This window comes from Pongo pygmaeus, chromosome X, assembly GCF_028885625.2.
Source record: "Pongo pygmaeus isolate AG05252 chromosome X, NHGRI_mPonPyg2-v2.0_pri, whole genome shotgun sequence".
Classification (NCBI taxonomy): Eukaryota; Metazoa; Chordata; class Mammalia; order Primates; family Hominidae; genus Pongo; species Pongo pygmaeus.
This window is the reverse complement of record NC_072396.2, coordinates 14470581-14498506: the sequence shown is the minus strand read 5'-3', so window position 1 is coordinate 14498506 and position 27926 is coordinate 14470581. Positions and strand designations below refer to the sequence as shown.

The 27926-nt window shown below is 41.0% G+C and overlaps 1 protein-coding gene across 4 annotated transcripts; it reads left to right on the top strand.

The window, feature by feature from the left end:
- The first annotated feature begins 5607 nt into the window (after window positions 1-5607).
- On the top strand, window positions 5608-27645 carry GEMIN8 (gem nuclear organelle associated protein 8). Of its 4 annotated transcripts, none has more exons than XM_054472417.2 (5): window positions 5608-5907; window positions 9446-9618; window positions 14474-14521; window positions 15452-15908; window positions 26758-27645. In XM_054472417.2, the coding sequence occupies exons 3-5, from the start codon at window positions 14507-14509 to the stop codon at window positions 27012-27014; spliced, it is 729 nt and encodes a 242-aa protein (XP_054328392.1). In that variant the 5' UTR covers window positions 5608-5907; window positions 9446-9618; window positions 14474-14506; the 3' UTR covers window positions 27015-27645. The 4 variants fall into 4 exon arrangements, with proteins under 4 accessions (XP_054328392.1, XP_054328393.1, XP_063516816.1 ...); XM_054472418.2 differs by having other exon boundaries at window positions 5726-5907; window positions 9446-9615; XM_063660746.1 differs by lacking the exon at window positions 26758-27645 and adding an exon at window positions 21403-22027 and having other exon boundaries at window positions 5737-5907; window positions 9446-9615.
- Window positions 27646-27926: the final 281 nt, after the last annotated feature.

Genomic DNA, 27926 nt, shown 5'->3' with positions numbered 1-27926 from the left:
AAGTCAGGTAATGTGATTCCTCTAGTTTTTTTTTTTCTTCTTCTTCTTATGATAGCTTTGGATATTCTGGGTGTTTCGTGGTTCCATATAGATTTTAGGATTTTTTTTTTCTATTTCTGTGAAGAATGTCATTGGTATTTTGAAAGAGATTGCATTGAATCTGTAGATCACTTTGGGTAGTATGAACATCTTAATGATATTGGGTCTTCCAGTTCATGAACATGGGTTTCCATTTTTTGGTGTCCTCTTCAATTTCTTTCATCAGTGTTTTATAGTTTTCATTAAAGGGACATTTCACTTTTTTGGTTAATTCCTATATATTTAATTTTATTTGTGGCTATTGTAAATTAGACCACTTTATTTCTTTGTCAGTTTGTTCACTGTTAGCATAAGAAATGCTACTGATTTTCGTATATTGATTTTGTATCCTGCTACTTTACTGAATTTATCAGTTCTAATATTTTGGTAGAGTCTTTTGGGTTTTTTAGCATGAAAGGATGGTGAATTTTATCAAATGTTTCTTCAGCATCAATCTAAATAATCATACGGTTTTTGTCCTTCATTCTGTTGATATGATGTATCACATTGATTGATTTGCCTATGTTGCATCCCAGGGATAAATCCCACTTGATCATGATGAATGATCTTTCTAGTGTTTGATGAATTCAGTTTGCTAATGTTTTGTTGAGGATTTTTGCATCAATATTCATCAGGGATATTGGCCTGTAGCTTTTGTATTCTTTTTGTGTTGTTGTTAGATGTGTCTCTGTCTGGTTTTGGTATCAGGGTAATATTGGCCTTATAGAATGAGTTTGGAAGTACTGCCTCTTCCTCTATTTTCATTTGTTTCAAGACATTTTTCAATGTCCCTCTTAATTTCTTCATTGACTCACTGGTCATTCAGGAGCATATTGTTTAATTTCCATGGATTTGAATAGTTTCCAAAATTCTTCATCGATTTCTAGTTTTATTCCATTATGGTCAGAGAAGATGCTTGATATCATTGTAATTTTTTGAATGCTTTAAGACTTGCTTTATGACCTAACATATGGTCTATCCTTGAGAATAATCCATGTGTTGAGGGAAAAAAATGTGTCTTCTGCAGCTATTGGATAAAATATTCTCTAAATATCTATTAAATATTTGGTCTATAGTGCAGATTAAGTTTGATATTTTCTTGTTGATTTTCTGCCTGGAAGATCTGTCAAATGCTGAAAAGTGGGGTGTTGAAATCTCCAGCTATTATTGTAATGGAGCCTATCTCTTTCTTTAGCTCCAATAATATTTGCTTTATATATCTGAATGCTCCAGTATTGAGTGCATATATATATAATTGTTATATCCTAAAGAGTGGTTATTTTAAAGTAATGGCATTGCAAGCCATTCTTGTTGTTTTCCTTTGTACTTAAGTGCCTCAGTTGTCCAAGATTTGTGTTTTTATTATTGTATTTTTCTTTTTTACATTAAGCACATGTTACCTTTGCAGTCTGGGGAGAGAAAATCTTGTAATTTTAAAGAAAAAGGGCATGGACAATAGTATTAAATACTGCAGAGAGGCCAAAGTATAGTAGATGGAAAAAGTCAGCCGTGATGCCAGTAAGACAGTTGTACCGGAATGGACATGCCTGAAGAGAAACAGCTGTGGGGTGAGTGGAAAGTAGGTGAGGAAATAAAGGTATCTCACTTTTTACAGAAGTATAACCAAAAAGAGAGGTGGAAAAATAGAAAGGTGAGGAGAGGAGAGTGAAAAATCAGCCCAAATGATTTTAAAGATCAGAGAACCTGAGCAAGTTTGATGCTGATGGGGAAGAAGCCAGGAAAGAGAGAGGCAATGATACGAGAGGTGTACAATTGAGGGTGTGAGGTGCCTGTGAGGACCTGGAATTGGATCCAGAGAACAACCCTTGACTGGGTTGGCCTAAGCACAAGCAAAGGCATTCATCATGCCTCTTTAAACCAAGAGGCATGGTGAGTGCAGATGGCAATATATTTCAAGGTGATGAAATCCATGCCTGGTCATCTCAATTGTGTCAATAGGAAGTGGTCATCTGCTGAAACGAAGGGTCTGGGGCTGGTGAGGCAGGGGCTTGAGAAGGTGAAATCAAAGAGAAATTATGGCAGAGGACCTGAGCCAGACCTGAAGCGAGGGCCTGCTAGGGGGTGCTCCTGGGAAACTGCTCTTTCCTTTACCCAACTTCAAAGTAAGAATTCAGGACTACTGTTTGCAGGTGGTTTAGCACCACTTACTTGATCCAGGTAAGGGGACTGGTTCCCAAGCTGTTTCTTCACAACACTTACGTGGCAGACAGGTCCCAGCTGGGGGACAGGGGAGGATCCAAAAAGCCCCATGAGATTAGCTATGGCTTCCCACAGCTGGCAGGATTTCCACACCTGGCACCTGAACTTTGGGGCCCCAGTAACAGAGTTTGAGATTCGTCTGTGCTACTTCCTGTGTTAGGCAATAACCTCTATATATTTCCTTACCATAGGGCCTTTAAAGAAACTACATCCTGTAGCCACGCCTTTTGGCTTCTCTCCCTCAATCTCATCTCCTATGGTTGAGATAAACAGGGGCAAAATTCTCCAAAGTGTAAACCAGAGGACATGTCCTGCAGCATCTGGTGCCGTTTTCTCCCGGCACTGCCTCCCTATCCTTTCCAGACACACCAGGATGCACTGATAGGGGACTACTATGCCTTAACAGGCACTAGATTTTAGATGCCTTGTTTCAAGGAGTGTTTCTCAACCAGGAGCCATTCCCCACACCCTCACCCTAGGGACATTTGGCAATGGCTGGAAACATTTTTGATTGTCACAAATGGGGGCAGGGAGGGACATCCAGTGGGCAGAGGCCAAGAATGCTTCTAAATATCCTACAATGCACAGAATAGTCCCCCACAATGAATTATGCAGCCCCAAATGCCAATAGCACAGAAAGTGAGAGATCATGCTTTAGAGTTCCTCATCTGACAGGATTCTTTAAAGTTTTGCTATAATCCATTTAAAATTTGAAGCATATGCCTGAGAAAAATTAAATACTGAGGAATTGCCATTTGTAAATTTCCACCAGATGGCGCCAAATGACAAGTGAAAATCCAACCTCCTCTAGCCTCCATTTCAAAATTCAGTTTCTCTCCCTGGTCAACCCCGTGGAGTAACAATCCCCATTCTTTTCAAATAGGATTGTCGCTCCTTAGGTGCTTAGTGTTCCCCACCACCAGTATTTTTATGCAAGCGAGTTAAAGTGAGTAATGACTAAAACTCAGACTTAAAGACGAAAAGAACAGGACTACATCCTCAATCAGCTACAGAATTTCCATTCCCTGCAGCAACAAGGGTATGGGAGAATCAGCTAGTTTCTTTTCTTCTTTAGTCAACTTTTAGCTGGGCACTTGGCCATCTGAAAAAGACAATTCCAAGTTCCTGTACCCTTAGGAGGGCTAAGTAATGAAGTTCAGGCCATTAGTAAGAAGTGATCAGAAGTGCTGTGGGCCGCCTCTGGGTAGTACTCTTAAAGCAGTGGTTCTCAACTGGGGGTGACTTTGCCCCCTCCTCCCCTAGCCCAGGAGACATTTGGCAATGTCTGAGGACATTTTTGGCTGTCACAACTGGGAGACAGTACTGGCATCTTGTGAGTAGAGACCAGAGATGCTACTAAAACTCCTACAATGCACAGGACAACCCCCAAAACACAGAATTATCCAACCCCAAATGTGAATAGTGCCAAGGTGGAAAAACCCTTAGAGGGAAAGGGCATGCCTCTGGCTTTCTCTTTCCCACTGGCTGAAAGGTGCAGTGGTGCACCATCTTGGACCATGTGGGCCAAGGCAAGAAACCAGGGAAAGTGGAGCTATGAGACAGGTGGAGCTGCCATACTCTGGACTCCTTACACCCAGACTGCCATGAGATAGAAATACACTTCTCAACAGTTTGAGCCACTCCTCTTCTGGGTCTCTGTGACAGCAGCCAACTAATATTCTATCTCATGCCATAGTATACCATATATATTGTATTTTTTCATTCATAGAACCAGGAATTGCTCTACCTGAACTATGTCCACTCTAGGCCTGCATCCTTCTGCCTTTCCCAGGAATCCCCGAGCTCTTTCTCCTTATCGTACTCCTCTCCATCTTTCTTTCCTGCCTCTCCAGATGCTGGCTTCTTCCTTGAGGTAGAGATTCCACCAGGCCCCATCTGACTTATCTGTCTCAATCCACACCTGACTTTTCCCACAAGACATCACCCTCCTACCATCTCCTGCTTCTATCCATAGATATCTCATTTCCTCCCACATCCATTTTCTGAGGTGGAGGAATAATCTTTTCTAAAATAATCCCCCTCTATATACACATACTTTCCGGCCCTCACCCTGCTATACTGTCTTCATATAACTCAGCACAACATACAATTCTATTTATCTGCTTATTGTCTATGTTCTACACAAAAGATTTAATTTTATGAGCCCCAAAACTGTATTGTTTACTAGTGTGTATCCGGTAAATAGAATACCAGGTACAATAGAATTGCAATGCATGCCACATACATAATTTAAAATGTTCTAGTAGCCACACTAATAAAGTAAAAAGATAAAGATCAAATTTTAGTCTTTAACCTCAATAGTCCTTCTCTAAAATGTTATCACTATAACGAAATTGAGATATTTTGCATTCTTTTTCTCATTCTTCCTCAAAATCTAGAGTGTAATTTACCCTTACAGTATATCTCAGTTCAGACTACTACAATTCAGGTTCTCAGGGCCACATGTAATGGTTACAATGGACAGCGTTAACATAGAATACTTGGCACATAGCAGGCATCCAGTAAATATTTGTTAAAGTTAATATTCTTCTATACCATTTTAATTCTTCTATAGTCCAGGAATAATATAGTAATGTCACGTCATTAATACCACCCAATTGACTTAGCCATTTCCTTGTTGGGCATTTAGGTCGTTTCCAATTTTCACTTTTTAAAATAATTCTGTAATAAACATCTATCTGGTTCGTACCTGTTTTTCCTTGGAATAAATTCCCAGAAAGTATTAAATATGGTAATTGCCCCAGAAATGATATGTCACGTAAGACTTCTAATTGTTTATGCTTGGTTCTTGTTAATGACTCTTGTGATGTTAACAGGGCAGGTATTGCTGTGACGGTTATAATTACAAACGTATTAGTAAGTACTAATGTTTTGCCTGCTGCAATGCATCAGGCACTGTGCATTACGTTATGCATATCTTATAGATGAGACACACACGAGGCCTGGGGAGGTTAGAAACCTAGCACTGGACTCGCACTCAAACTGAGATCTGGGTTCATCTATTTTCAAAAACTGGGTGTTTTCCCCTGGAACAAATTAAAGAAAGAAACTAAAACTGTTTTAGTTAAGAAAGAAAACAGAAAGGAAGAAAGAAAAGGCTAAATAAAGACAAGGGAAGGAAAACGAAGAAAGCTGAGGAAAAGACAAAAAGTTAAAGGCTGGAGACCCGGGCCGTGCAGAAGCGACCCTTATCTCGCCGGCGCAGACAGCACCGTCCGACACCCGGCGCGGGTGCCCGCCGCAGTCCCAGTGCCCCGCCTGGTGCAGCTCCCTCTCCGCCGGCCCCGCCACCCGCAGCCATCCCACGCCTGCCGCCCCGGCGCTCCACTCGGTGTAGCCGATTAGCAGGCAGCTTCCGGCCTCCAGCACTGCACCGCCTGCGGTGCGAACGTGACGTCCGCGACGCAGGGGGGGACTTCCGGCGCGGCGCGCCGCGCCACGCCACGTGTTCCGCACCGGAAGCGCGCTTCCAGTCGCCCCGGCAACAGCCGTCCCCTTTGCGTCCCCCCACTCCCCCTCTGTCTCTCCAAGGAAAACTAGGCCCCTGCGCGGCCAACGCCCAGGATCCGCAAGCTGCGCGCCCACGAGGTGACTTCGGGGACCGCTGGGTTTCCTTTGGGGAGTGAGGGAGGAGCTTAGACGCCCCGGGTCCTGGCTTCTTCTGATGCGCAGAGAGCCGAGGTCTTGGACGTCACATTGCTATCATAATTATCTTAATCCCGCGACAAAAGGTGGGGCCGGAGGCCCATGAGATTTCTAAATCATTGCAGATTAATTGTGAGAGGGGACCAGTCCCAGAGGCTCTCAGCTCTGCAGTGCTTCCGAATCACTGGACGACTCTTTAAGAATTCTGATCCCCGGGCCCCCATCCCGGACCAATTAAATCCGAATCTCTAATAGTGGGGCCCTGGCATCTGTAGTTTTTAAAGCTGCCCAGGTGATTCTGGCGTGCCGAGAACCACCGTGTTAAGGTCTGTAGGTGAATTCGGATTTTGCCCATCCAGCCCAGTGTCTGAATAGAAGATCGCCCAGGACAGCCACGTACTTGGAGGATGTCTAGGATATTGGCCTCTCTGCTCAAAAGTTCGAGGTTTCTTTCTTTTCTCTTGCATTTTAACCTCTGCAGGAGGTCAGCTTTTGGTGGGAGTTATCTTGAGACATCTGGCGCCTACAGTTTATGGGCCTTGTGTCTCTGCCCACTTATCAGTAATGAGCTGTAGTTGAACCAGTGGCCAACGAAGTGCATTTTAGCTCTGAAATCTTGATGTTCCCTTAGTACAGATCAGATGGTTCTGAACAATTTAATTTTTTTCAGGAATGATGTTTTTAAACTCGTTTGACAGGCTAGGCTGTGTATTCAGCTGTTTTTCATCTCAAATCAGAACAATATTACTTAAAAATCTAGACTAAAGATTAGTAACGCAACACTTCTAGGATTACTTATGCTCACAGCCCCCATGAATTGTGAGATGAGAGCTACCCTTTAAAAATACTATTTTTGCTAGCATAATTTATCGGAATAACAGTCTCTTTGTAATTTCAATGTGAACAGAAACCATATATTTTTAAAGACTGCTGGGTAGTAACTTGGAATAAGCATAACTGAAAGCAAGTTCACAGGTGTATAAATCCCCTCTGTGTGTTCATTGCTGTGCTGGGGAAGTATACAAACTAAAGTTCCAGAGAGAAGTGTTCATTCTGAAACTGTTCTGTAGATGGTGATTAATCATTTTGGGTTTTTTTTTTAAAGGATAGGGTGAGATGAGAATGATGGGGGAAAGTTTTGAACAGTTAAGGCTAGAGTGTAAATTGGAGAGTTTGCAAAGTAGGTACAGAACTTTTTTTGAACAACTTCTCTACAAGAGGAAATTCAGCCACGGAACAGCTGGACAAGTGAAAAAAGAATGTAGTTGATCAGATATCAGATGAATTGAAAAGATCCTTGAAAACATAATGTATTTAAATATTTGCTTCCTGAAAAGATTTGGTGCTTTAAGTAAGTTTTTTGAGTTACTAGGTCCTCAGAGATTTTGGGGAGTAGATGTAGGAGGAGAGAACGTTATCAGGAAACAACAGACAAGCTCAACAATTTCAACAGCATCTAAGAGCATGAAATATTAGCTATTATTTTTATGCTGGAAGGAAAATAGGAAACTTAAAAGGAGTAGATTGTAGAATCCATGCCTACAGGTAATTGAGTAAGTGCCCAAGTAAATGAGGCATAGTGAGTGCCTATAAATTCAGAAAAGAGAGATTAACATGGAATTACCATGAATATGTTTATAGAAAAAAGTAAATTTGAAATAAGACTCCTGAAATGTACTAGCGATCTTAACTACTTTAAACTAGCCATAGTTTTTGCTGTTATGCTCTTAATTTGCAGAACCTGCCTATTCAACCCTTATTACCTTATGGTCACACTAGGTTTTGCTTATGAAGGACATGCTTGCTGTTTCCTCTTTTGAACTGTGTTGTCATTGTGTCATTCTCAGTCATCCCATTGCTTGTTGTGTTCCTGAGTCAGAGGATAACTTTGTTCCTGGCCTCATATTTCACTTTTGATTCTGATATTAGTCACATGGGGATTCAGAGAACTTGCAAATAAATCCATTCACAAATTCATCACACTTGCTGACAAATTAAACAATGCCCTTCTGTGGGTGGAATGTCATTTGTATGAAAAAAAGAATTGTTAACTACATCCTTTCAGTCTTACTCCTTCCCCATGCTATGCCTTCTTTGTGACAGTACTTATTACAACATCCAGAAGAGGGTAAATTGGGGTTGGGGATTGAGGGAATGAAAAGAAAATAAAACTCAGTTTTTTGGCTCCCTTGCCCATCAGTTTTAACTGTAGCTATTATAGACGGGGAGGTGCAGGCTTTCTGAACACAGCGGCATGTGCACTTGAATAGGCCTGTGTCCTGACCAAGATGGAGCTTGGATGCCTGCAGGTGGAAGAAGGCCATTTGGACTTGAGCCATCTTTGATGTCCAAATCACTAAGCAGGGACCATGCAAAGACACAGGAGGGAGCCCATGAGGGCATCAAGCCAGATGAGCTTGCCAGCCTCAGCAACCAGCCAGGGATGGGGGCAGGGCTGCCCAAGTAGGTGGGGCAGGAAGCCCGGCCCTCAACAAAACCCTATTATATTCTTTGTCTTAGTGAGGAAGTTCTTACTGTTGTGTGTATTATTGGAAGACATCTTCTGTGATAGGGTTATTATTGCATGTACAGAGAGATTCCTTGGAACCGCATATGACTCAATGTATCTCACTCAGATTTCTCACCATACCTTCACTTATTTTGCTGCAGTGTCCAGCAGATCTCCTTGAAACAGTGTGTACTGAAGACCTAACTGAATCCTCCAAATTACCTGGTTGGTTCAGAGAACCAAATCACTGGAGCTTTGTAGGAAAGGTTTGACTTTCAGGGCTTTAGCCAGAGTAACTTATTTAATGATTGGCTTTTAATGTGTTTCTGTGCAAAGATCAAAGCAGGTGAATTTTCATGTATTTTTAGAATTCTAGTAGAAAAGGAAGATAGGAAAATCTAGTTCAAGTATACATTCTACTTTTTAGGGGAATTTGTGTTTTTATTTTACTTTTTTGGTTGCTACGATTTGTCCTATATTCTATATTTATAAGAACATAAATATGTAATTAAAAGAATATATTTGATGGCACTACCTGTCAACAAAGCCACTTATTTGTGAAATTTTTTGGTAACTTGATGGAAATAGTCACATTTTATCCATTGAAAACTACAAAGTTCTTATGTATTGTTCTTTATGTATATTTATGCATTAAAAATAGATCTTGCAGGGTGAGCAGATATACTGAAGTGTAAATCCATTTTTTAAGAGAGGCTATATGGAAAAATATATCATTCAAGACTCAGTCTCTGCCTTGCCTGTAGGCCTCGTCAGTGTGTAGTGAATGACCTCAACCCTGTTTTTTTCCTTCCTTCTTTGGTGGTTGAGGACAGACAATGAATGGTCTCTGTACTCGCCTGGGCTCAGCTGGGTGGTGGCCATTATGCCATTGTGCTCACTGGAGAGGGCTGCCGGGTTTGTAGAGCTGCGGATCCCGGCCTTCCCTGACATTGCCAATCTCTTTTCTTTCAGCTCCACCAGCCCATTGGAGAAAAGTTACTGTTCGGTCCCTGAAGGCTTGTGCCGTAAAAGAGTGGGAGACATTCCCAGGGAGGTGAAGAATGAAAGATCGAATTAAAGACCATTAAAGACCAAAGGGCATCTAAATCTGCAGCAACTATCAGCTGTCTTTTCTTTGAGAGGTAGTAGTCTCTGAAGGTGTTGCTATAATGTCTATAATTATTTCGATGTTGGCTTTTCAGAAACCCAAGCATTCTTATTAGCTCCTTAAGTTCTCCATGTGTGAGGAAAATAACCAGCTTAAAAAAGCTAATCGGACCCATCTTTACAAGAGGACCTCTTCTTCCCTTGGGAGCTAACTGATATTAACTGACTAACTGATTGTTTAGCAGGAAAGAATATATATTCCTTCCAGGGAACAGAGATTCAGAGCTCTGTCCTGTTTGCTTTCTAAGCCCTGCCGATTGATATGGTTTTACAGAATTTTTATTGTTATTTTTAGTTAAGTCTTTAAATGTTTATATGGATATTTAAGAAAAGATCCAATTTCCTTATTTAGTCATGGAGAGTGTTTTTTTGTCCCACATATTAGCAACTGGTCAACATGATTGCTATTGGTCATAGTCAGTTTTCTTGCCTCCACTAGTCTTTCTCCAAACCTAATCATTTATGAAACGTGTGAGAGTCATGAAGTTCCTCTACTGATTCCCAAGTGGAAACTGAGGAACAATTAGGATGCTCAGTATATTCAGAGAGAATCTATACAACTTCAAAATGTGTTAACGTGAAACAGGGGTGGGCAAAATAAAAGCCCACAGCCTGTTTTTTGTACTTCAGGAAGCTAAGAATTGCTTTTACATTTTTAAAGGGTTGTTTGGTGTGGTTTTTTTTTTTTTTAAAGCAAAGAACATGAAGACTATGCGACAAAGACTGTATGTGGCCCACAAGCCTAAAATATTTATCTCGCCCTTTACTGAAAAAAAAATTGCTGGCATAAAGTAATAATACTGGAAAGACCTAGCTAAAAATAATTATAAAGCTCTATGCAAGTTGCTATGCCTTTAGACATGTTTTTCTATGCCTTATTTGACTTTTGAGAGACAAGTGTGTAATTCTTCAAGTCAATTATTCAAATTGGTTAATTTGAATATAGGATTTTAGGAATCTTAAAAAGACTTAAAATGTAAAAGGCTATTACAAGTACAAGTAGGTTTTGGGATTTAGGGAGAGAAAATAATAAGCCAAGAGTGAGATGAGCACAGTCTACATACAGCCTCAGGACTTTAAACTTGATGGAAAATGGCAGCAAGTTTGATTATAAATGTCCCAGTGGTCAAAACTGTGAGGAAAGCATAATCAAAGCAAGCAAAATTGCCTACAGAGTTTCTTGCACTCCATCATTAACATAAATTCATCCTTTCATAATGTCCTGGGTCTTAAGAGTCTAGCACCTTAGCTGATGAATTAATATATTTAATTAATGTAGATAGTGGGCACTCTGGGCTTATTCTGAACTGCCTCTGGTTCAGAAGCTGGAACTGGCTTTCTTCAGTCATCTCAAATGATTCTCTTGGCTTCTTTCTTGCATAAGCACTCAGGATGTACCTGGGTGATCTCTGAGGCCTTCTGACATAGCAGCCCTTCTACCAGATGATTTGTTGGATCAAAGTTACCTCTCCTCAAACTAGTGCTCCTTCCCTCTTCTTTTTTTTTTTTGTTTTTGTTTTTCTTTTTTTTTGAGACTGAGTCTCACTCTGTCACTCAGGCTGGGGTGCAGTGGCACGATCTCAGCTCACTGCAACCTCTACTTCCTGGGTTCAAGCAATTCTTGTGCCTCAGCTTCCCAAGTAGCTGGGATTACAGATGTGCACCACCAGACCCAGCTAATTTTTGTATTTTTAGTAGACATGGGATTTCACCATGTTGGCCAGGCTGGTCTTGAACTCCTGACCTCGGGTGATCCACCCACCTCGGCCTCCCAAAGTGCTGGGATTATAGGCGTGAGCCACAGTGTCTGGCCCCTCCCTCTAAATCACAGCCGTTGACATTTGAGCAGCCTGGAGAACATCATCAGTTACCCTTGAACTCCTTAAAATGGTAGTCTACTTTATCTCACATGCCTAAACTTCCAGCTTTGCAAAATGGAGCCTCTCTTAGCCATCTGGGGGATTTTCAGAATATTGGTGCTACAACCTTTAATACCACACTGGATTTTCCCAATTATAACTAAAAACAAGATTTTGTCTACACTAGTGTTTGATCTCAATGGTGTTTATTCCATATTTGAGGCTATCACACTTCCCAATTTGGAATAATTGATATCTTAGTTGACCTGGTTCTAAATGCCTTATGATACGTAGAAAGAAGTCTGGATTCAAAACACTTAATTTCCAGAACACATGCAGATGTCTCCTAGACTTTTCTAATTTAATTCCTGTGCTGCTTGTTAATCTATAAAACAAATTTGATTAAGATACACATGCAGTTTGCGTTAATGTCATTATGTGCTGCAGGCTCTCAGAAGATTATTCAGATTTTAGTGATAGAAATATAAAACCTGGGCCGGGCACGGTGGCTCACGCCTGTAATCCCAGCACTTTGGGAGGCCAAGGCGGGCGGATCACGAGGTCAGGAGTTTGGACCAGCCTGGCCAACATAGTGAAACCCCATCTCTACTAAAAATACAAAAATTAGCCAGGCATGGTGCCGCGCACCTGTAGTCCCAGCTACTCAGGAGGCTGAGGCAGGAGAATTGCTTGAACCTGGGAGGCAGAGGTTGCAGTGAGCAGAGATCATGCCACTGCACTCCAGCCTGGGTGACAGTGTGAGACTTCGTCTCAAAAAAAAAAAAAGAAAAGGAAGAAATATAAAACCTGGTTCTAGTGAATTAGCCACTTGAAGGCTGCACCTTACAGTTTTGCTCTTAAGTACATACTAATTTCTACATAATTTCATGTATGTTTTATTTCTTTGAGTGGTAAGCCACCTAAGTATTAACTTTTATATTTCTTCAGTGGCCTGTAAAGCACACAGCAGTTAGCTAGGTTTTCAGGTACTTGTTCATGTTTTAAACCTTTAAAACATTAAAATTATAGATTAATGTGAACTGAATTTACACTGCATTTGTTAACTTTTTCAGTTTATATTCGTTGCATGTATGCATAGTATTGAATTTAAGACAAGGAACAGGAACTATGGGCTATGTTTAAGATAAATTTACAGAAGGTTATGTCAGCCCTCTTAGAAGTACCCTATTTGAAAGTTTATTATATTTAAAAAGAATGTGAATGATTCTCTTTCAGCTAAATCTTAAAATATAGAAGTGGTTGATTTAGCATCTCAGTTCTTAATATAACCATAGCAAAACATCTGATAGAGATTATAAAACAAGTAAAGTTTGTTTCTTAAGGGTTGGGGAATTTTTTAATTCTACCCTATAGTTAAGTGAAAAGGAAAAATAAGACTGCTTCGGTATCTGATTTCCAAAGTTTCAAAACCTAAGTAGTTGTTTGCTCAGCATTACATTGTGTTGTGGTTTTGTCTCACAGAAACTTAAATTATCATGCATTTTTGGATATTTTTGTTTAACTTTTTTAAAAGTACATTCTGGTGTAGCTCTGAACCTCTGAATAGAAAAAAAAAAAGTCTATTTTAAATAGATTGAAAAAGCTACAGCTGCAGATTAGCCATTACTTTTGGGTATTTCATGCATCGAATCAGCAAATCACAACAGGTGGGTAGAGAGAAAAGGAGTAAATCTCAGCAGAGCAATGCTATTTGCCAGAGGCAGTCTATCTGGTGCCTCAATAGAGACTCCATGGAGTGGTTTTTTCTCCTGTGAAGAGACAGGGTGGTTAGGCAAGGAGAGTGTGATGTCACATGCTGGCTGAGAAATGCATATTGCAATCAAAATGAAAACAAAGCCCATTTGGGGAACTTAAAGCCCAGGGCACAACTGAGGCTGGAGAGATGTCTTATTCTCCAAGTCCCAGACCTGAGGCAAGACCCAACAGAGGTTTCTGGTCATTTGGAAAGATGTGTTCCCCTCGAGCCTCAGGAAGACCCAGGGTTAATTTAAGTAAGCATTAGCATGAGTTAAAGATTAGTAAATAAAGTAATAACTGTAAAATTTTTAGTTCATGTTTTGTATATTGTGTGTGTGTGTATATATATACACACATATATACACACATATATATACACATATGTATGTATACATGTGTATACATACATATGTGTATATATACATATGTATATATACATGTGTATACATACATATGTGTATATATACATATGTATATATACATGTGTATACATACATATGTGTATATATACATGTGTATACATACATATGTGTATATATACATGTGTATACATACATATGTGTATATATACATACATATGTGTATATATACACATGTATGTATACACATGCATATATAATGTATATATACACGTGTATACATACATATGTGTATATATACATTATATATACACGTGTATACATACATATGTGTATATATACATTATATATGCATGTGTATACATACATGTGTGTATATATACATTATATATACACGCATGTATATATGTGTATACATACATATACATGTATATGTGTGTATATATACATAACATATAGATACATTATACATATACATTATCTGGGACTTGGAGAATAAGACATCTCTCCAGCCTCAGTATATATATCAGTATATATATGTGTGTATATATATATACACACACTAACTACTAAATAGTTATATGATCATTTTCATAGACTTTACTTCCTATAGGGAAATAAGTAATTGAACCATGCAGGATCTTTTGACCCACTTAATCAAACCTAAGTGGATCCCTCCTTTTCAGACCACAAAGTCATAGCCCAGGAACCAACGTCATATAGATAGGTTGCATGAAATCAGGCATGGTCCTGGGAAGAGGCAGTTCCTTGGGAGCTGCCTCACAAACCACAAAATAGCCACAAATATCACACAGCCATACTGATCAGACATTTGCACTGTGATTCTTCTTTCCTAGTTTTGGCACCCATTTGGACTTTCACAATCAGAGATGGCAGCGGTGAAGGTAAGATTTTTATTTTTTTATTTTTTTTGAGGTCATAAGTAAAAAAGGTAAACTTTAGTCTTTTTTTTTTTTTTATACTTTAAGTTCTAGGGTACATGTGCACAATGTGCAGGTTTGTTACATATGCATACATGTGCCAAGTTGGTGTGCTGCACCCATTAACTCATCATTTACATTAGGTATATCTCCTAATGCTATCCCTCCGCCCTCCCTCCACCCCACAACAGTCTCTGGTGTGTGATGTTTCCCTTCCTGTGTCCATGTGTTCTCATTGTTCAATTCCCATCTGTGAGTGCGAACATGCAGTGTTTGGTTTTTTGTCCTTGCAATAGTTTGCTGGTAAACTTTAATCTTTAAAGTTTGGTATTCTCATTCCACGATGGAGAAGACCTAAGAAATACAAAAGTAAAAGCACTATTGGGTGCATACCTAGACATCTCTTGCCCCAGGCATTTAGGGGTGGCTCAGGCCAGCAAGTTAGTTTAGGGGGCAGAAAGGGAAAAACTGAAGTCTGTCATGCTCGTCAGTCTAGTGTGGTTCTTAGCAGGCCGTTGTTCAGTTGGCACTAGTCATTTAATTACAGTGGGTAGAGACGGCCAAGGTGATAAACATCCAGTCTTCTCTCTCCCTGCATCTCATCTAGAAATGATCACTAGCCTTCATCTCCACATTATAATGCTGCATAGCTTTAATTGGCTGGCTTGTGCATACCTCATGTACATGGACTTAGCAAGTGTGCATACACTTGGTGTCCACTGTGGGCCTGGACCTATCTCACACAATTTTGGGCCCAGTAGCCTCCTCATGTAGAGTAGGTATTTAGCAAATACTAAGTAAATACCTGTTGGGTAGCAGATTAAACATTTGAAGATTTCTCTTGAGGATAATAAACACTTTGGTGTCCACCCTCCACCTCCTTTCATTTTGTAGGCATCAACATCGAAAGCTACCAGGCCTTGGTATTCTCATCCGGTATATGCAAGATACTGGCAACATTATCATCAAGCAATGGCTTGGATGCAAAGCCATCACAATGCCTACAGGAAGGCCGTGGAATCCTGTTTCAGTCTTCCATGGTACTTCCCACCTGCACTACTTCCCCAAAGCTCTTACGATAACAAGGCTGCGTATCCTCAGTCCTTCTATGACCATCGTGTGGCCTGGCAGGACTACCCCTGCAGTTCTTCACATTTCAGAAGATCTGGGCAGCATCCATATTACAGCAGTAGGATCCAGGCATCCACAAGAGAAGACCAAGCTTTGTCCAAAGAGGAAGAGATGGAGACCGAGTCAGAGGCAGAGGTAGAATGTGACCTGAGCAATATGGAAATCACCGAAGAGCTCCGCCAGTACTTTGCAGAGACCGAGAGGCATAGAGAAGAACGACGTAAGTTCAGGCCTCTGTCTCTTCATGCTTCCTTTCCTTGCCCTGCCTTTTACATTTTTTTCTCTAATATATAAAGTAATTTTATAATTCTTCATTGGCTACGGGTAATATTCCAAATCCAGTCCTAAGCCTGGAAAAGCTATGGGGATGCTGTACCTTGCTTATGTTAGTTTTTGGAGTTGTTTTAGTATAAGACATTTTTTTGTTCCAGAACAAAGCTTATCCTAATAGTAGTTCTACTATTTATTAACCATTAGACACTCTACCAAATGGAGCATGTATGTATGCATGCTTGTGTGTGTGCGTGCTCTGATCTACACAGCAGTCCCTCAGAGTATTAAACTCATTTTATATATGAGGAAAGTGAACCTTAAAAAGGTTAATTGACTTGTTCCGTGGTACACAACTAGTAATTTGCCGTTAGGATCCAAACCAAATCTGCCTACCTCTACTTCCTGTACTGCTTTCTGTATACCAGGACTTGTCCCTGAGACTGCTAGGTTCCTAAAATACTTTTGCCATTCCTCTGGGACACATCTTGGAGATGTCCTTGGTGCTAGAGGTCCCAAATCTTAAATAGCACGAACCTAAACAGAATAACGAAATGCCTGGCACTTAGAACTTTCCTGTTGGTTCTGCATTGAGGCCCTGTCCATGGGGTCAGAGAATTATGATAAAGGTCTTATATCTTCAGTCAAAAACAGGAATTTTCTTTTTAAATTTCTTACCACCTTACTAGAAAGAACTAGAACAGCTTTTGTGCTCTCCTATTAAAATTCACCAGACCGTTTCTAAGTACCTCTGAGATACAAATGCTTCTCTCCCTATTATAACCAGTATTAATTCTCAATTTTGTTTTAAGTGAGGCCTAATTGTATGACATTTTACCTACAATTTTCCAATGACACAGAAGCATAGAAACCTGGGAATGGGAGTTTCATTCCTGTCTGTCATTGTCAGCATTTTCCTAATGATGAATTAGCTTTTATTGATCCCCACTGGATGCCAAGAACTGAGCACTGGGCTTTGTATAAAATATTATATCCTTTAGTATCTTCGTCCATGATTCTTCACTAAACTACTTGTTCAGATTTTTTTGACTTCCTTTCTTTTGTTTAAACTGTGTACTTCTTTAAGCATATTAGAAAGTATATCCAGCCAGGTGTGGTGGCTTACACCTGTAGTCCCAGCAACTCAGGAGGATGGCTTAAGCCCAAGAGTTTGAGGCTACAGTGAGCCATGATCACACCACTGTACTCCAGCCTGGGTGACAGAGCGAGATCCTGTCTCAAAAAAAAAGAAAAAAGAAAGAAGTATATCCAAACAAATACTTTTAAGACAGTACTTTCTATTACACATAGAATACTTTTCCTTGATCTCCAGAAATAAATTTTACCCTTTTTAAAAATATAGATATGAAACAACCATTAGTCTAATGTATACAACAAATGAGAGGCATTGGAGCATGTCCATGTCTGGGTTGGAATGCTGTTTGTTACAGCTTTTGACAGAGAAAATGGGATGGAGATCAGGTTTATTACTCTTGTCCTTACCAGAAAGTAGAATAACATGTTTTGCCCACTAGAGGTTGATACTTTTATGATGGAAATTATAATTATGGATGGAAGCAAATCCCAGTCATCTAAAAGGTGACTTTGAATTATCTGCTGATTTAACATAAACTTGAGTTAGTCAATAAAAAGTGGATATGAATAAAATAAAGATAAAACAATGAAATGTGTCCTTGCACCAAAGAAAAAAAAATGTGAACAGTTCAGTTACAGATATGGCTAACAACCATCCCTATTCCTCCCTCTTGCCATTGTTAGGTAGAACTCTAGGTAGGTTAACAAAATCATGAAAATTACCTGCTAAGTCATACTTGCCACTTAATATTATTTTGAATGAACAAATGAAGTCTTTCAGTGTGAATTAGAAGCCTTAAATCAGAGGTTGGCAAATCTTACCCATAGAGTGCTACACTTGCAGTGATTCTGTGGGACATTTTACAGAATGAGCTAGGCCTTGTGTGCATTATAGAGTTGATAAGCTTCATCTCTGTGTTTCATATTATTTCCAAATCTTTCTAGTTACTTTACGGCTCCAAATTGCACTTTCATCTTCTGTGTTGAATTGTATCTCCCCAAGAAAGATACAGTGGAACCCTAACCCCCAGTTCCTCAGAATGTGACCTTATTTGAAGACAGGGTCTTTCCAGAGGTAATTGAGGTTAAATGAGGTCATTACAGGGGTCCTAATCCTATGTGACTCAGGTCCTTATAAAAAGGGCAAAATGTGGACACAGAGACAGACACACATTCAGTGAAAACACCATGTGAAGATTGACATTATGTCGCCACAAGCCAAGGAACATCCAGAAGCTGGGAGAGGCCTGGAACAGATCCTTCCCTAGCACCTTTAGAGGGTTTATGGCCCTGCCAACACCTCGATTGCAGACTTCTGACCTCCAGAGCCATGAGACAATACATTTCTGTTGTTTTAAACTACCCAGTGTATGGTACTTTGTTATGGCAGCCCTAGGAAAAGAGTACAATCACCCTGGGAGAATTTTCTTTGTCCCCAAATGCAATCTGTGACTGCGACATAAAGTAAACCCACAGTTCTTGTCATCTGTCTGAAAAAACTGTATTACTTATTTGTTCTACCGTGATCTAGATAGCAAACCATCGTAAAAGGGAATTTTATGAAAACCCTTGCAACTTCCGTCTTGAACCTCATTTTCCAGTATTCATATTATTGCTGGCAACAGTGTACAGAGGCAGCTGTGGCAGAACTGCTTGAATCACAGAGGTCCAGCCTCACTCTACCACTCGCTGATTAGAGGTTCTCGTCCACCTGTAAGCCCCCTGCCTTCACCATGCTGTGCTTCAGTTGCCTCACCTGTGAAATAGGATCCTAATTAGTGGGTAGTAATTATGAAGAATCCTTAATGAGTAGTAATTATGAAGAATCCATGAGATAATATGAGAAAAGTTATAGAATGGTGCTTGGTACCAGGTTGGTGCCCAATCAATGTTATTGTTACAGTTAGTTGCTAGTAACCCATCCTTTGACATGGATTATTAACCATAAATTGGTTTTGCTCTGATACCGTTTGCCTTGATTAGTGCTTGATTGAGATTCTGTACATATATATATATATGTATATATATACATTTATTTTTTTTTGAGACAGATTCTTACTCTGTCACCCAGGCTAGAGTGCAGTGGTGCCATCTCAGCTCACTGCAACCTATGCCTCCCGGGTTCAAGCGATTCTTCTGCCTCGGCCTCCCAAGTAGCTGGGATTTCAGGGGCCAACCACCACACCCAGCTAATTTTTGTATTATTAGTAGAGATGGGGTTTCACCATGTTGTCCAGGATGGTCTTGAACTCCTGACCTCAGGTGATCCACCTGCCTCGGCCTCCCAAAGTGCTGGAATTATAGGCATGAGCCACCGCACCCAGCCAAGATTCTGCATATTTTTAATAAGATGTTCTGTGACTTCAGAAAGGTCATATTTCTGCTCTGGGTGACACCTTTCAAACTTTTAAATTGATTTAGAATATTAAAGACATGAAAGAATGAAAGTTTTGGTGTCTATCAAATTTAGCAATTAACACAGTTTTTAGTTCTGTTTCAAGGATATTCTTGCTTGATAAAATTTAATACAGTAAAGTACATGGACTGGGAAAATGAACCCACTTCAATATTACTACTAATGTCACTAAACAAGCTTTCAATTCTTTGTACTTTTAAAATGTGTAGTTATAGCATAATTCAAAACTACTTTTCTTAGCGTCTGTGTCATGCTCCTACAGCCTTCCCTGAATGCATTAGCTGGTCCCAGGGAGATGTGAGAATTGTCTGGTGAGGGTGAGAACAGACTGTGGTGTCAGACTGGAATCTAAAGACTTGGTCTATATTAGAAGCAGCTGTCAGGGCCCAATCTTGCACCAGTAAGAAAATAATGGGCAACAGATCACTAGCATTATTTTTTTCAGCAGCACTTTTGGTGGGTACAGGATGAACAAGTGTTCCTTCAAGCAGTAATGAATGATGGAATTCATATGTAAGTAATCTGAGTGCCCATGGCGTTTTCCAATTCATTACCTTCACCAGAAATTTTTGTGGAGGGTTAGTTACATACACTGTTGGAAAAAGCTTTAATAAAGAGATAAGGGACCTGGGTGGTATGAATAATTGGTTCAAGTTTTTTGTTTCATTTTGCTCTCAAAACCACTAGAAGCTACTTGTTCAATAAAGACATTTTCAGCTTTGAACATGAATGCTTTGAAGAACACAGGATTTTAGAAAATGTTACTAGCAGGAGGAAATGTCACTAAATTTGAAAGATTTAACTTTTCAGTATTATTTACTTCCACAGGAAAATACAAATTATGCAATTCATCATCGCCTGAGCCTTGTCTAATATTTTCTTAGGATAAAGGCCTTCAGATTGGACAGTATGTTCTTGTTTGTGATTGCTACTCAGATTCCAGATAGTCTCTACTTTAACATAGTTCAAGGATAAAAAACACCAAAAGCTTGACTAAGATAAGAACTCCTTTTGTACAGTGGGAACATGTATGCTTTTGATTATGTCTGTCATCATTTCCTAACAAGATATTTCCGTTACTTAAAGCTTCAATGGAAAATAACTTATGAGAAAGTTTACAGTTATGAAGTTTTAAAGGTCAGCTGTGTTTTCAATTATTTCTTAGGAAAAATGTTTATTATTAGGTTAAGAAAAATACCATTTTGTAGTCATAAGTGACCACCAGTCGAGACTGCAAGGTTATATTGCTAATACTTAGAGGGAAAATGAGTGGAAGTCACCCTCAAAAGAGAGTAAGGCCCTCTGAAACAAACACCACCACTGTTTTCTCGGGTTTGAGTCAATCAGGTATTTATGACCTATGTTTTGAGGGTGTTGGGTCAAAACAGGGACACATTCTAAAAGCTTAAACCCCATTGGGAAGAGGAGACAAAATGAAATGTAAAGTGACACATAGAAGAGTGTCTATGGTGTGGTTCATGGTTATACATGCGCATGAGGGGTAGAGCCAGTGACCCAGGCAGTCAAAGGAGGAGCACCCCGGGGGCAGCTGTCAAGAAGTAGGGTATACACTAGGCCAATTTGAGGGATAGGGTCAATTTGGAATGAGAGAAAAAAGGACTTAGTTCACTCCCGGCTTAGACACTGAAAGTGCTGTTCTTACCAGAGAGCCCAGATGTGGTTTTCATAGGCCCAGATGTGGTTTGCATACGTTTGAGGGGAGACATCTGCTCCATTACGCTGTGTCCATCTGAGTGGGAAGGCTGAGACTGTAGTTTTCATAGTGAGCCTTTAGTCAGTCAAACCTAGAGAACCCGGTGAAGTTTATGGCCCAGTATTTAGTGAACTTCTTGCTTTAGTCAGTGAGGTTGAAGGATGAAATCGTAGTGATTGAGCACAATCCTGACATGCGTGCGTGTTTCATCTGGTGCAGATATTCACAGGTGCACAAAACCGATCAATGAGATGATACGTGTTAATGGCTGTAGAAAAGTGGAAAGGAACATGAAAATGCACTTCTGTTGTAAAAGTAAAAATGGCGATTGTCCAGTAACTTCAGGATTACATTTGTCATGGGGCAAGGGATGTGCAATGAAGAGAGAAGACCAGTCTGAAATGGCTCCAGTTCTGCTGGCGTGTACCTGTGTTCTGGGTGGTTGCTGACAAGCCAGAAATGAGGCATTCATGGCATACATCAAGTTTGTGCTTTACCTCGGTTGTGCTACAATCATTCATTTTGGCAAAATAGCAGAAAATATAATCAGAAAGATGTACTAGTCCTAGGAAAGTGAGAGAAGAAAACATTCTTTGCCACTTGCTGCCTCCATGCTTTATCCTCTAACATGTTCTGCCTTTGGGCTCTATGTGTGGAATAATCTTGGATGAATGTTTTCGTGCTGTATAAGATTCTCTGAAGTCCTGGTAACTTGCCATGATTTTTTTTTCCTTTATGGACTATTATGTGATGTGACATTGGTCACATCATGTAGACAAATAGATTGATGTGAAAAATACCAGGATTATGTATCCTGAACCCAGATGGAATCCAGTAAAGTTTTTCCTGAATAATACATGACTGTTGTTCTTGTTTTAACCTATATGCATATTAACCCTTGTATTAGCCTCCCAGGGCTGCTGTAACAAATTACACAACCTGGGTGGATTTAAAAAAAACAAAAACAGAAACAGATTTATTCTCTCACAGTTCTCAAATCAAGCTGTCAACAGGACCACACGCCCTCTGAAGGCTGTAGGGCCTCACCTCTTCCAACTTCTGGTGTTTCCTGGTGTTCCTTGGCTTGTGGCAGCATCATTCCATCTCTGCCTCCATCTTCACGTGGCCTTTCCCCTGTGTCTGTGTGTCCTTTTCTGTCTCATACAAGGAGTTTGTCATTGGAGTTAGGGTCCACCCTAATCCAGTATGATTTCATCTTGATCCTTTAATTACATCTACAAAGCCCTATTTCCAAATAAGGTCACCTTCTGTGGTTCCGGGTGTACATGGATTTGAGGTGACACTATTCAACCCACTACAATCCTATTTTGAAGCTGGAATAGAATCAAAAAAGATTTCTGATTCATATTAAAACAAATTATCTTGCCAAAATACTCTATGAAAGTGTATGGTAACATTGAGTCCTACAGCTGTTTCCAATAAAAATGACCAAACCCTCCATGACAAGGCAACTGTTCAGTGGCATCTGAAGTGTGATGTCTGTACTGGTCTGCTTTGGTCAGATGATTTTCCATCTGGCTGGCTGAGCGCTCACCTTGTTTTGACAGCAAGGAAAACTGCCAGTGATTGAGAATCCGTTTTTTCATTGGAAGGAAGGAAGGAAGCAATAAATAGAAAACAGAATGAGTGGATGCCTTCAAACTCTGATACTCCATTCTGAGGTTTACTTGGTCCCCTAAGTCAGTACACGCTAAAGTACTTTCACATGCTGGCTGTGACCATCAGTGCACAGCCTGTCTGCAGTTATTTGGTTTTAAACTGACTGGTTTTCAACTTGTAGCCTAGCCTTAGGACTTTTTAAAAAATTGTGTGAGTAAGTAGAGGCAAAGCAATTCGAATGTAAGAGAACAGGGTCCGACCCCAACTCATTGATGCCCCTCCCCTGTAGCCCCTCTGCCTGGGAGGCTCTGAGGAACCCACAGGGAAGGGAGTTCTGCCCAGCACCTTGTGAGATTTGCGCATCTGTTTCTCAATCCCCGAGTTGTCATTATTGTTCTTTAACAGCATCTGGAAGGAAAAGAGCTGTTTACAAAAAATCATGCATGGCCTTTGAGCATTCATTTGACAGTCACTTCCTGAACATCTGCTTTGTGTCAGGCATTGTGTCCTCCCAGGTCTGGGGGTACAGCTGTGAGTAAAGGTGACAGTGCCCTTCCACCATAAATGACCCCCACAGGGTAGGTCGCAGGTGACAGGCTTCTTGCCCTTTAGTTCAGTGTTTTAGGGCCACTGTTCACTATGCAGGAAACCATTAAACCTCCAAATCTCTTGAGAGGCAAGGAGCGGATAAGGGTTGGGTCTTAAATTTTCGTGAGGGGCCAGGCACGGTAGCTTCACGCCTGTAATTCCAGCACTTTGGTAGGCCAAGGCGGGTGGATCGCTGGAGTTCAGGAGTTCAAGACCAGCCTAGGCAACGTGACAAAACCCCATCTCCAAAAAAAAAATAAAAAAATTATCCAGGCGTGGTGGCACACACCTGTAGTCCCAGCTACTCAGGAAACCAAGGTGGGAGGATCGCTTGAGCCCAGGAGGCAGAGGTTGCAGTGAGCCAAGATTGTACCACTGCACTCCAGCCTGAGTGACAGCGAAAAAAAAAAAAAATTCATGAGGAAGCCTGAATGGGAATGAAAAACAAATCAAGAATCAAAAGCAGAGGGCTGTGTCTTTTATTCTTTTATTCTTACACTGTATGAACTTTATTAAGAACTAAAATCATGTGATGGTAACCCATGGGCACACGCTGAGTACAAACTTGGAAAATTGTACCAGCATCATTAACTGGGGTTGCTTTGTGTTAACATTGTGTATCATTCACAGATGTCAACAATAAGAGAACACATCTCTCTATATATAATTGTTACAAACATTTTAAATTATAAGGAAAAGAAAAGAAAAAGATGCAAAAGTACAAAGACTAAACTCACAACATCCTACCGGCAGAGAATACTTAGGATAGCTAAGATCTCAGTGTTTGTTCAAACTTCTAAACTCAAAGACTCGGATTTATGCAGGAAGTTGAACATGTCTTGTGTCACCAGATCTGTCAGTGAAGCTGATTATAGTCTTGGGACAAATTTGAGAGTAATGTGACAGTGGTCTGGGAACTCTGACTGTGGGCCCTGCCCTCTGGATGCAGAGACTCCAAGGCACTCAGCAACCCCAGATAGACCCTCCAGATAGACCCAAAAAAAAAAAAAGAGCCAAAGGATTGGTAATGGGTACAAGGCTGCTCATAGATGGTAGAGGGACTGTGTTGTGCTAATGTGGAAATGCCAAGCCTTCAGAAAAGTAGCCCTTGAATGAGAGGTTCTTCAGCCAAATTCTACCTTTCCTGGAAAGCCTGGGCAGTGCCATCAGCCCACCCACTGCCTGCTCAAGGTTCCTAGAAAGAGGCAAGTGGGAAAGGCCTGTATGAACTTAGTGACTGAATATATCTCACCAGTCTGTACTGCCCATACCAAGACCCAGTGTCCTAGGTCACCCCCGCTCTTCCTTCTAAAAGCACGAAGCTAAGCTTTCCTTCAAAGTCAGGTTCAATCATCCCAGGACAGAGGCAGGAGAAAAACAGAGATGCCCCCAGGGAGAAGCTAGTCCCCAGTGGGGCTTTCACCCTGACCTGAGTGCCAGGAACACACAGAACTCTTGAGGAAATAAGAAGTTGTCATGGCAGTTGTTGAGTGCTTTCTCTAACCCACTGTTTGGCTCATCCACTCCCATGCCACTCCAACACAACTCAGTTTAGGGGGCATAGAATTTAAACACCTGTGAGAACTGAACAACTTATATGCTGATGTTTCAAACTTGGCAGAAAGACCAAAAATTAGAAGCAAATGCTTGGTGGCCCCCATTCATTTGCATATTAGGCCGATATTTTGGTTTCATTCTGCATTGCCCAATGAGTTAATCATATATTTTTTCCATGGGTGAGGTAGCAGTTACACAGCTTTTATTGTGTTTGATAGTCATTGGGCTTATTCATATAAGCCCTTAGGTAAAAATAAACTGTGGATGTTCCAAGACAGCAGTGGCCACATACATTTTTAATAATGTTTCCAAGTTTATAAAACCCCTTCCCTCCAATGCCATGATGATGCTTATAAAGAGCAGGATTTATGCGAGCGACTATGCATGGCCTTATAAATATATTTCCATTCACACTTGATTAGCTCACTACCATGTTCTGTTCCATGTATTAGTGCAGGGAGGACCAACAATGGGAGAATGATTTATATGATTCTTTTATTTCCCTACAACCATCTTCACTCCTTATCTCGTGGCGTTTCTCTTGATAGCCATAGTAGCCGTGGATATGTGTTCTCTGCTATCAATTTCTCTCTTGACAGAGTCGCTTACAAGTGCTATGGAAATTGGCTAAATTTAACCTTATGCAGCATTGTCTTACTGATACTTTTATGTTGTTGCAGTTTACACAAGAATAAAAATTATGATATTGGGACTTGCCATAGTAAAAAACAGAGGGAAGAGTAAATTGAATAGATACTTCTTGCTTTACAAGAATCCATTTAAATTAGTAGGATTAAAAGTATGTAACGATACCACTTGCAGTTTAACCTAGGCCAACCTGTGAAGTGGAAAGTCAAATCCTGTAGTGAGAAAACCAACCCACTATTGCAGATTTTTTGATATAGCGGGAAGATGAGAAGTCAGAGGCCTTAATTCCATTTGTAGAATTGCCCTTTCTTCACCCTTTTTCCTTCAGCAAGTGTTGACTCATTTAACTTTTCCTTGGTTGGTATGATTTGCGTTTCGAATCTGTGGAAGGATAATCAATCATCCATCATCATTGCATACTGTGGTTGCTATCACTTGTTCTTTTCCAGGTTACCTAAAATCAATACCTCTTCCAAAGGAGTGATTTTTTCCCCCCACATCACCTCATTCATGGTGGTAAGCACTGCTTGCAACACTGGACTTTCCAGGAAGCTTTTTGTTTCCCTGCTGGCCTGGGGCAGTGTTTGAAACCAAGCAAGCTCTATCAGCCATTCCTAGCTGGGCAGGTGGTGAGTGGGCCATGCAGATGAAAAGAGAACTTCAGGTGGGTTCATTTCTTTCCTGTGTTTTCAGGGCTTGTTGCAGAGGTTTGGTAGTTTGGAGTGATGAGTTTCCTTGTGGCTCTTCACCATTTCTTTTTCTTCTTCTTTTTTTTTTTTTTTTTGACACGGGGTCTGGCTTTGTCACCCGGGCTGGGGTATAGTGGTACACTGCAATCTCTGCCCCCTGGGTTCAAGCCATCCTCCCACCTCAGCCTCGCAAGTAGGTGGGACTATAGGCACTCAACTCTTTGCCATTTCTCTCAGTGTATAATAACCCCTTGGTAGGTGAATGATGATAATAATCTGCAGGTCTTGCCTCAAAATCTGATAAGCATCTCATCTGGAACAATTGGGCCTGGTTTCACAGTTGGAAAGGGAAAGATGAGGGACCTTAGGGGGCTGCAGACAGCATGGCCAGCAGCAGCAGCACTCACCGGGCTCCTTCTGCAGTGCACACACGTGTGTTTATGTTCATGTTCACGTTCGTGTTTGTTCTCAGGGCGGCAGCAGCAGCTGGATGCAGAGCGCCTGGACAGCTATGTGAACGCTGACCACGACCTGTACTGCAACACCCGCCGGTCAGTAGAAGCCCCAACTGAGAGGCCTGGTGAGCGGCGCCAGGCCGAGATGAAGCGTTTGTACGGGGACAGTGCTGCCAAGATCCAAGCCATGGAGGCTGCAGTGCAGCTGAGCTTTGACAAGCGCTGTGACCGAAAGCAGCCCAAGTACTGGCCGGTCATCCCCCTGAAGTTCTGAGCTCAGGGCACAGGGTACCCAGGCTCTCCTTCTTCCTTTTGGGTACACACTCTTTATCTCTCCTTCTGTACATTTCTTAGGGAAAGGGGACTTTGTACTGGGGTACAGGCATGTTCACCACAGTCCCAGTGGGCCTGTCACGGGGTGGATGTACTATGCCAGCCACTTGGAGGTCTGCAGGACATGTTCTGTTGCCAACATGATAAATTTTCTCCTGACATAAAATAATTTTGCATATACTATACTGGTTTTTTATGTTGTTGGTAACAGTTCAATTCATTAACGTTCTTGCATAGAGATACTGCCTGGTGTTTTGCTTTTTTATCTTTTCTTGTCTTTAACCTGTCTGAACTACACAAATGCCTTTAAAAAACCAGATATCCTCTCTGACTCTAGCTCCATTAGCCCCCACTAAAAATGAGCCAAGTGTGTAGTGAGACAAATACCACCTCCTCTAGTGGAGAGGGATGCATGTTCTATAAAGGACCAGCGAGTGAATATCTTTGGCATTTCAGGCCACACGGTCAGTGTTGTGACTGCTCAACCCTCCCTTTGTAGTGTGAAAGCAGCTGTAGACAGTAAGTAAACAAATGGGTGTGGCTGTGTTCTAATAAAACTTTATTTATAAAAACAGGCGGCCGGGCGCAGTGGTTCATGCCTGTAATCCCAGCACTTTGGGAGGCCGAGGTGGGCAGATCACGAGGTCAGCAGATCGAGACCATCCTGGCCAACATGGTGAAACCCGTCGCTACTAAAATACAAAAAATTAGCCGGGCATGGTGGTGTGCACCTGTAATCCCAGCTATGTGGGAGACTGAGGCAGGGGAATTGCTTGAACCCAGGAGGCGGAGGTTGCAGTGAGCTGAGATCGCGCCACTGCACTCTAGCCTAGAGACAGTGCAAGACTCCGTC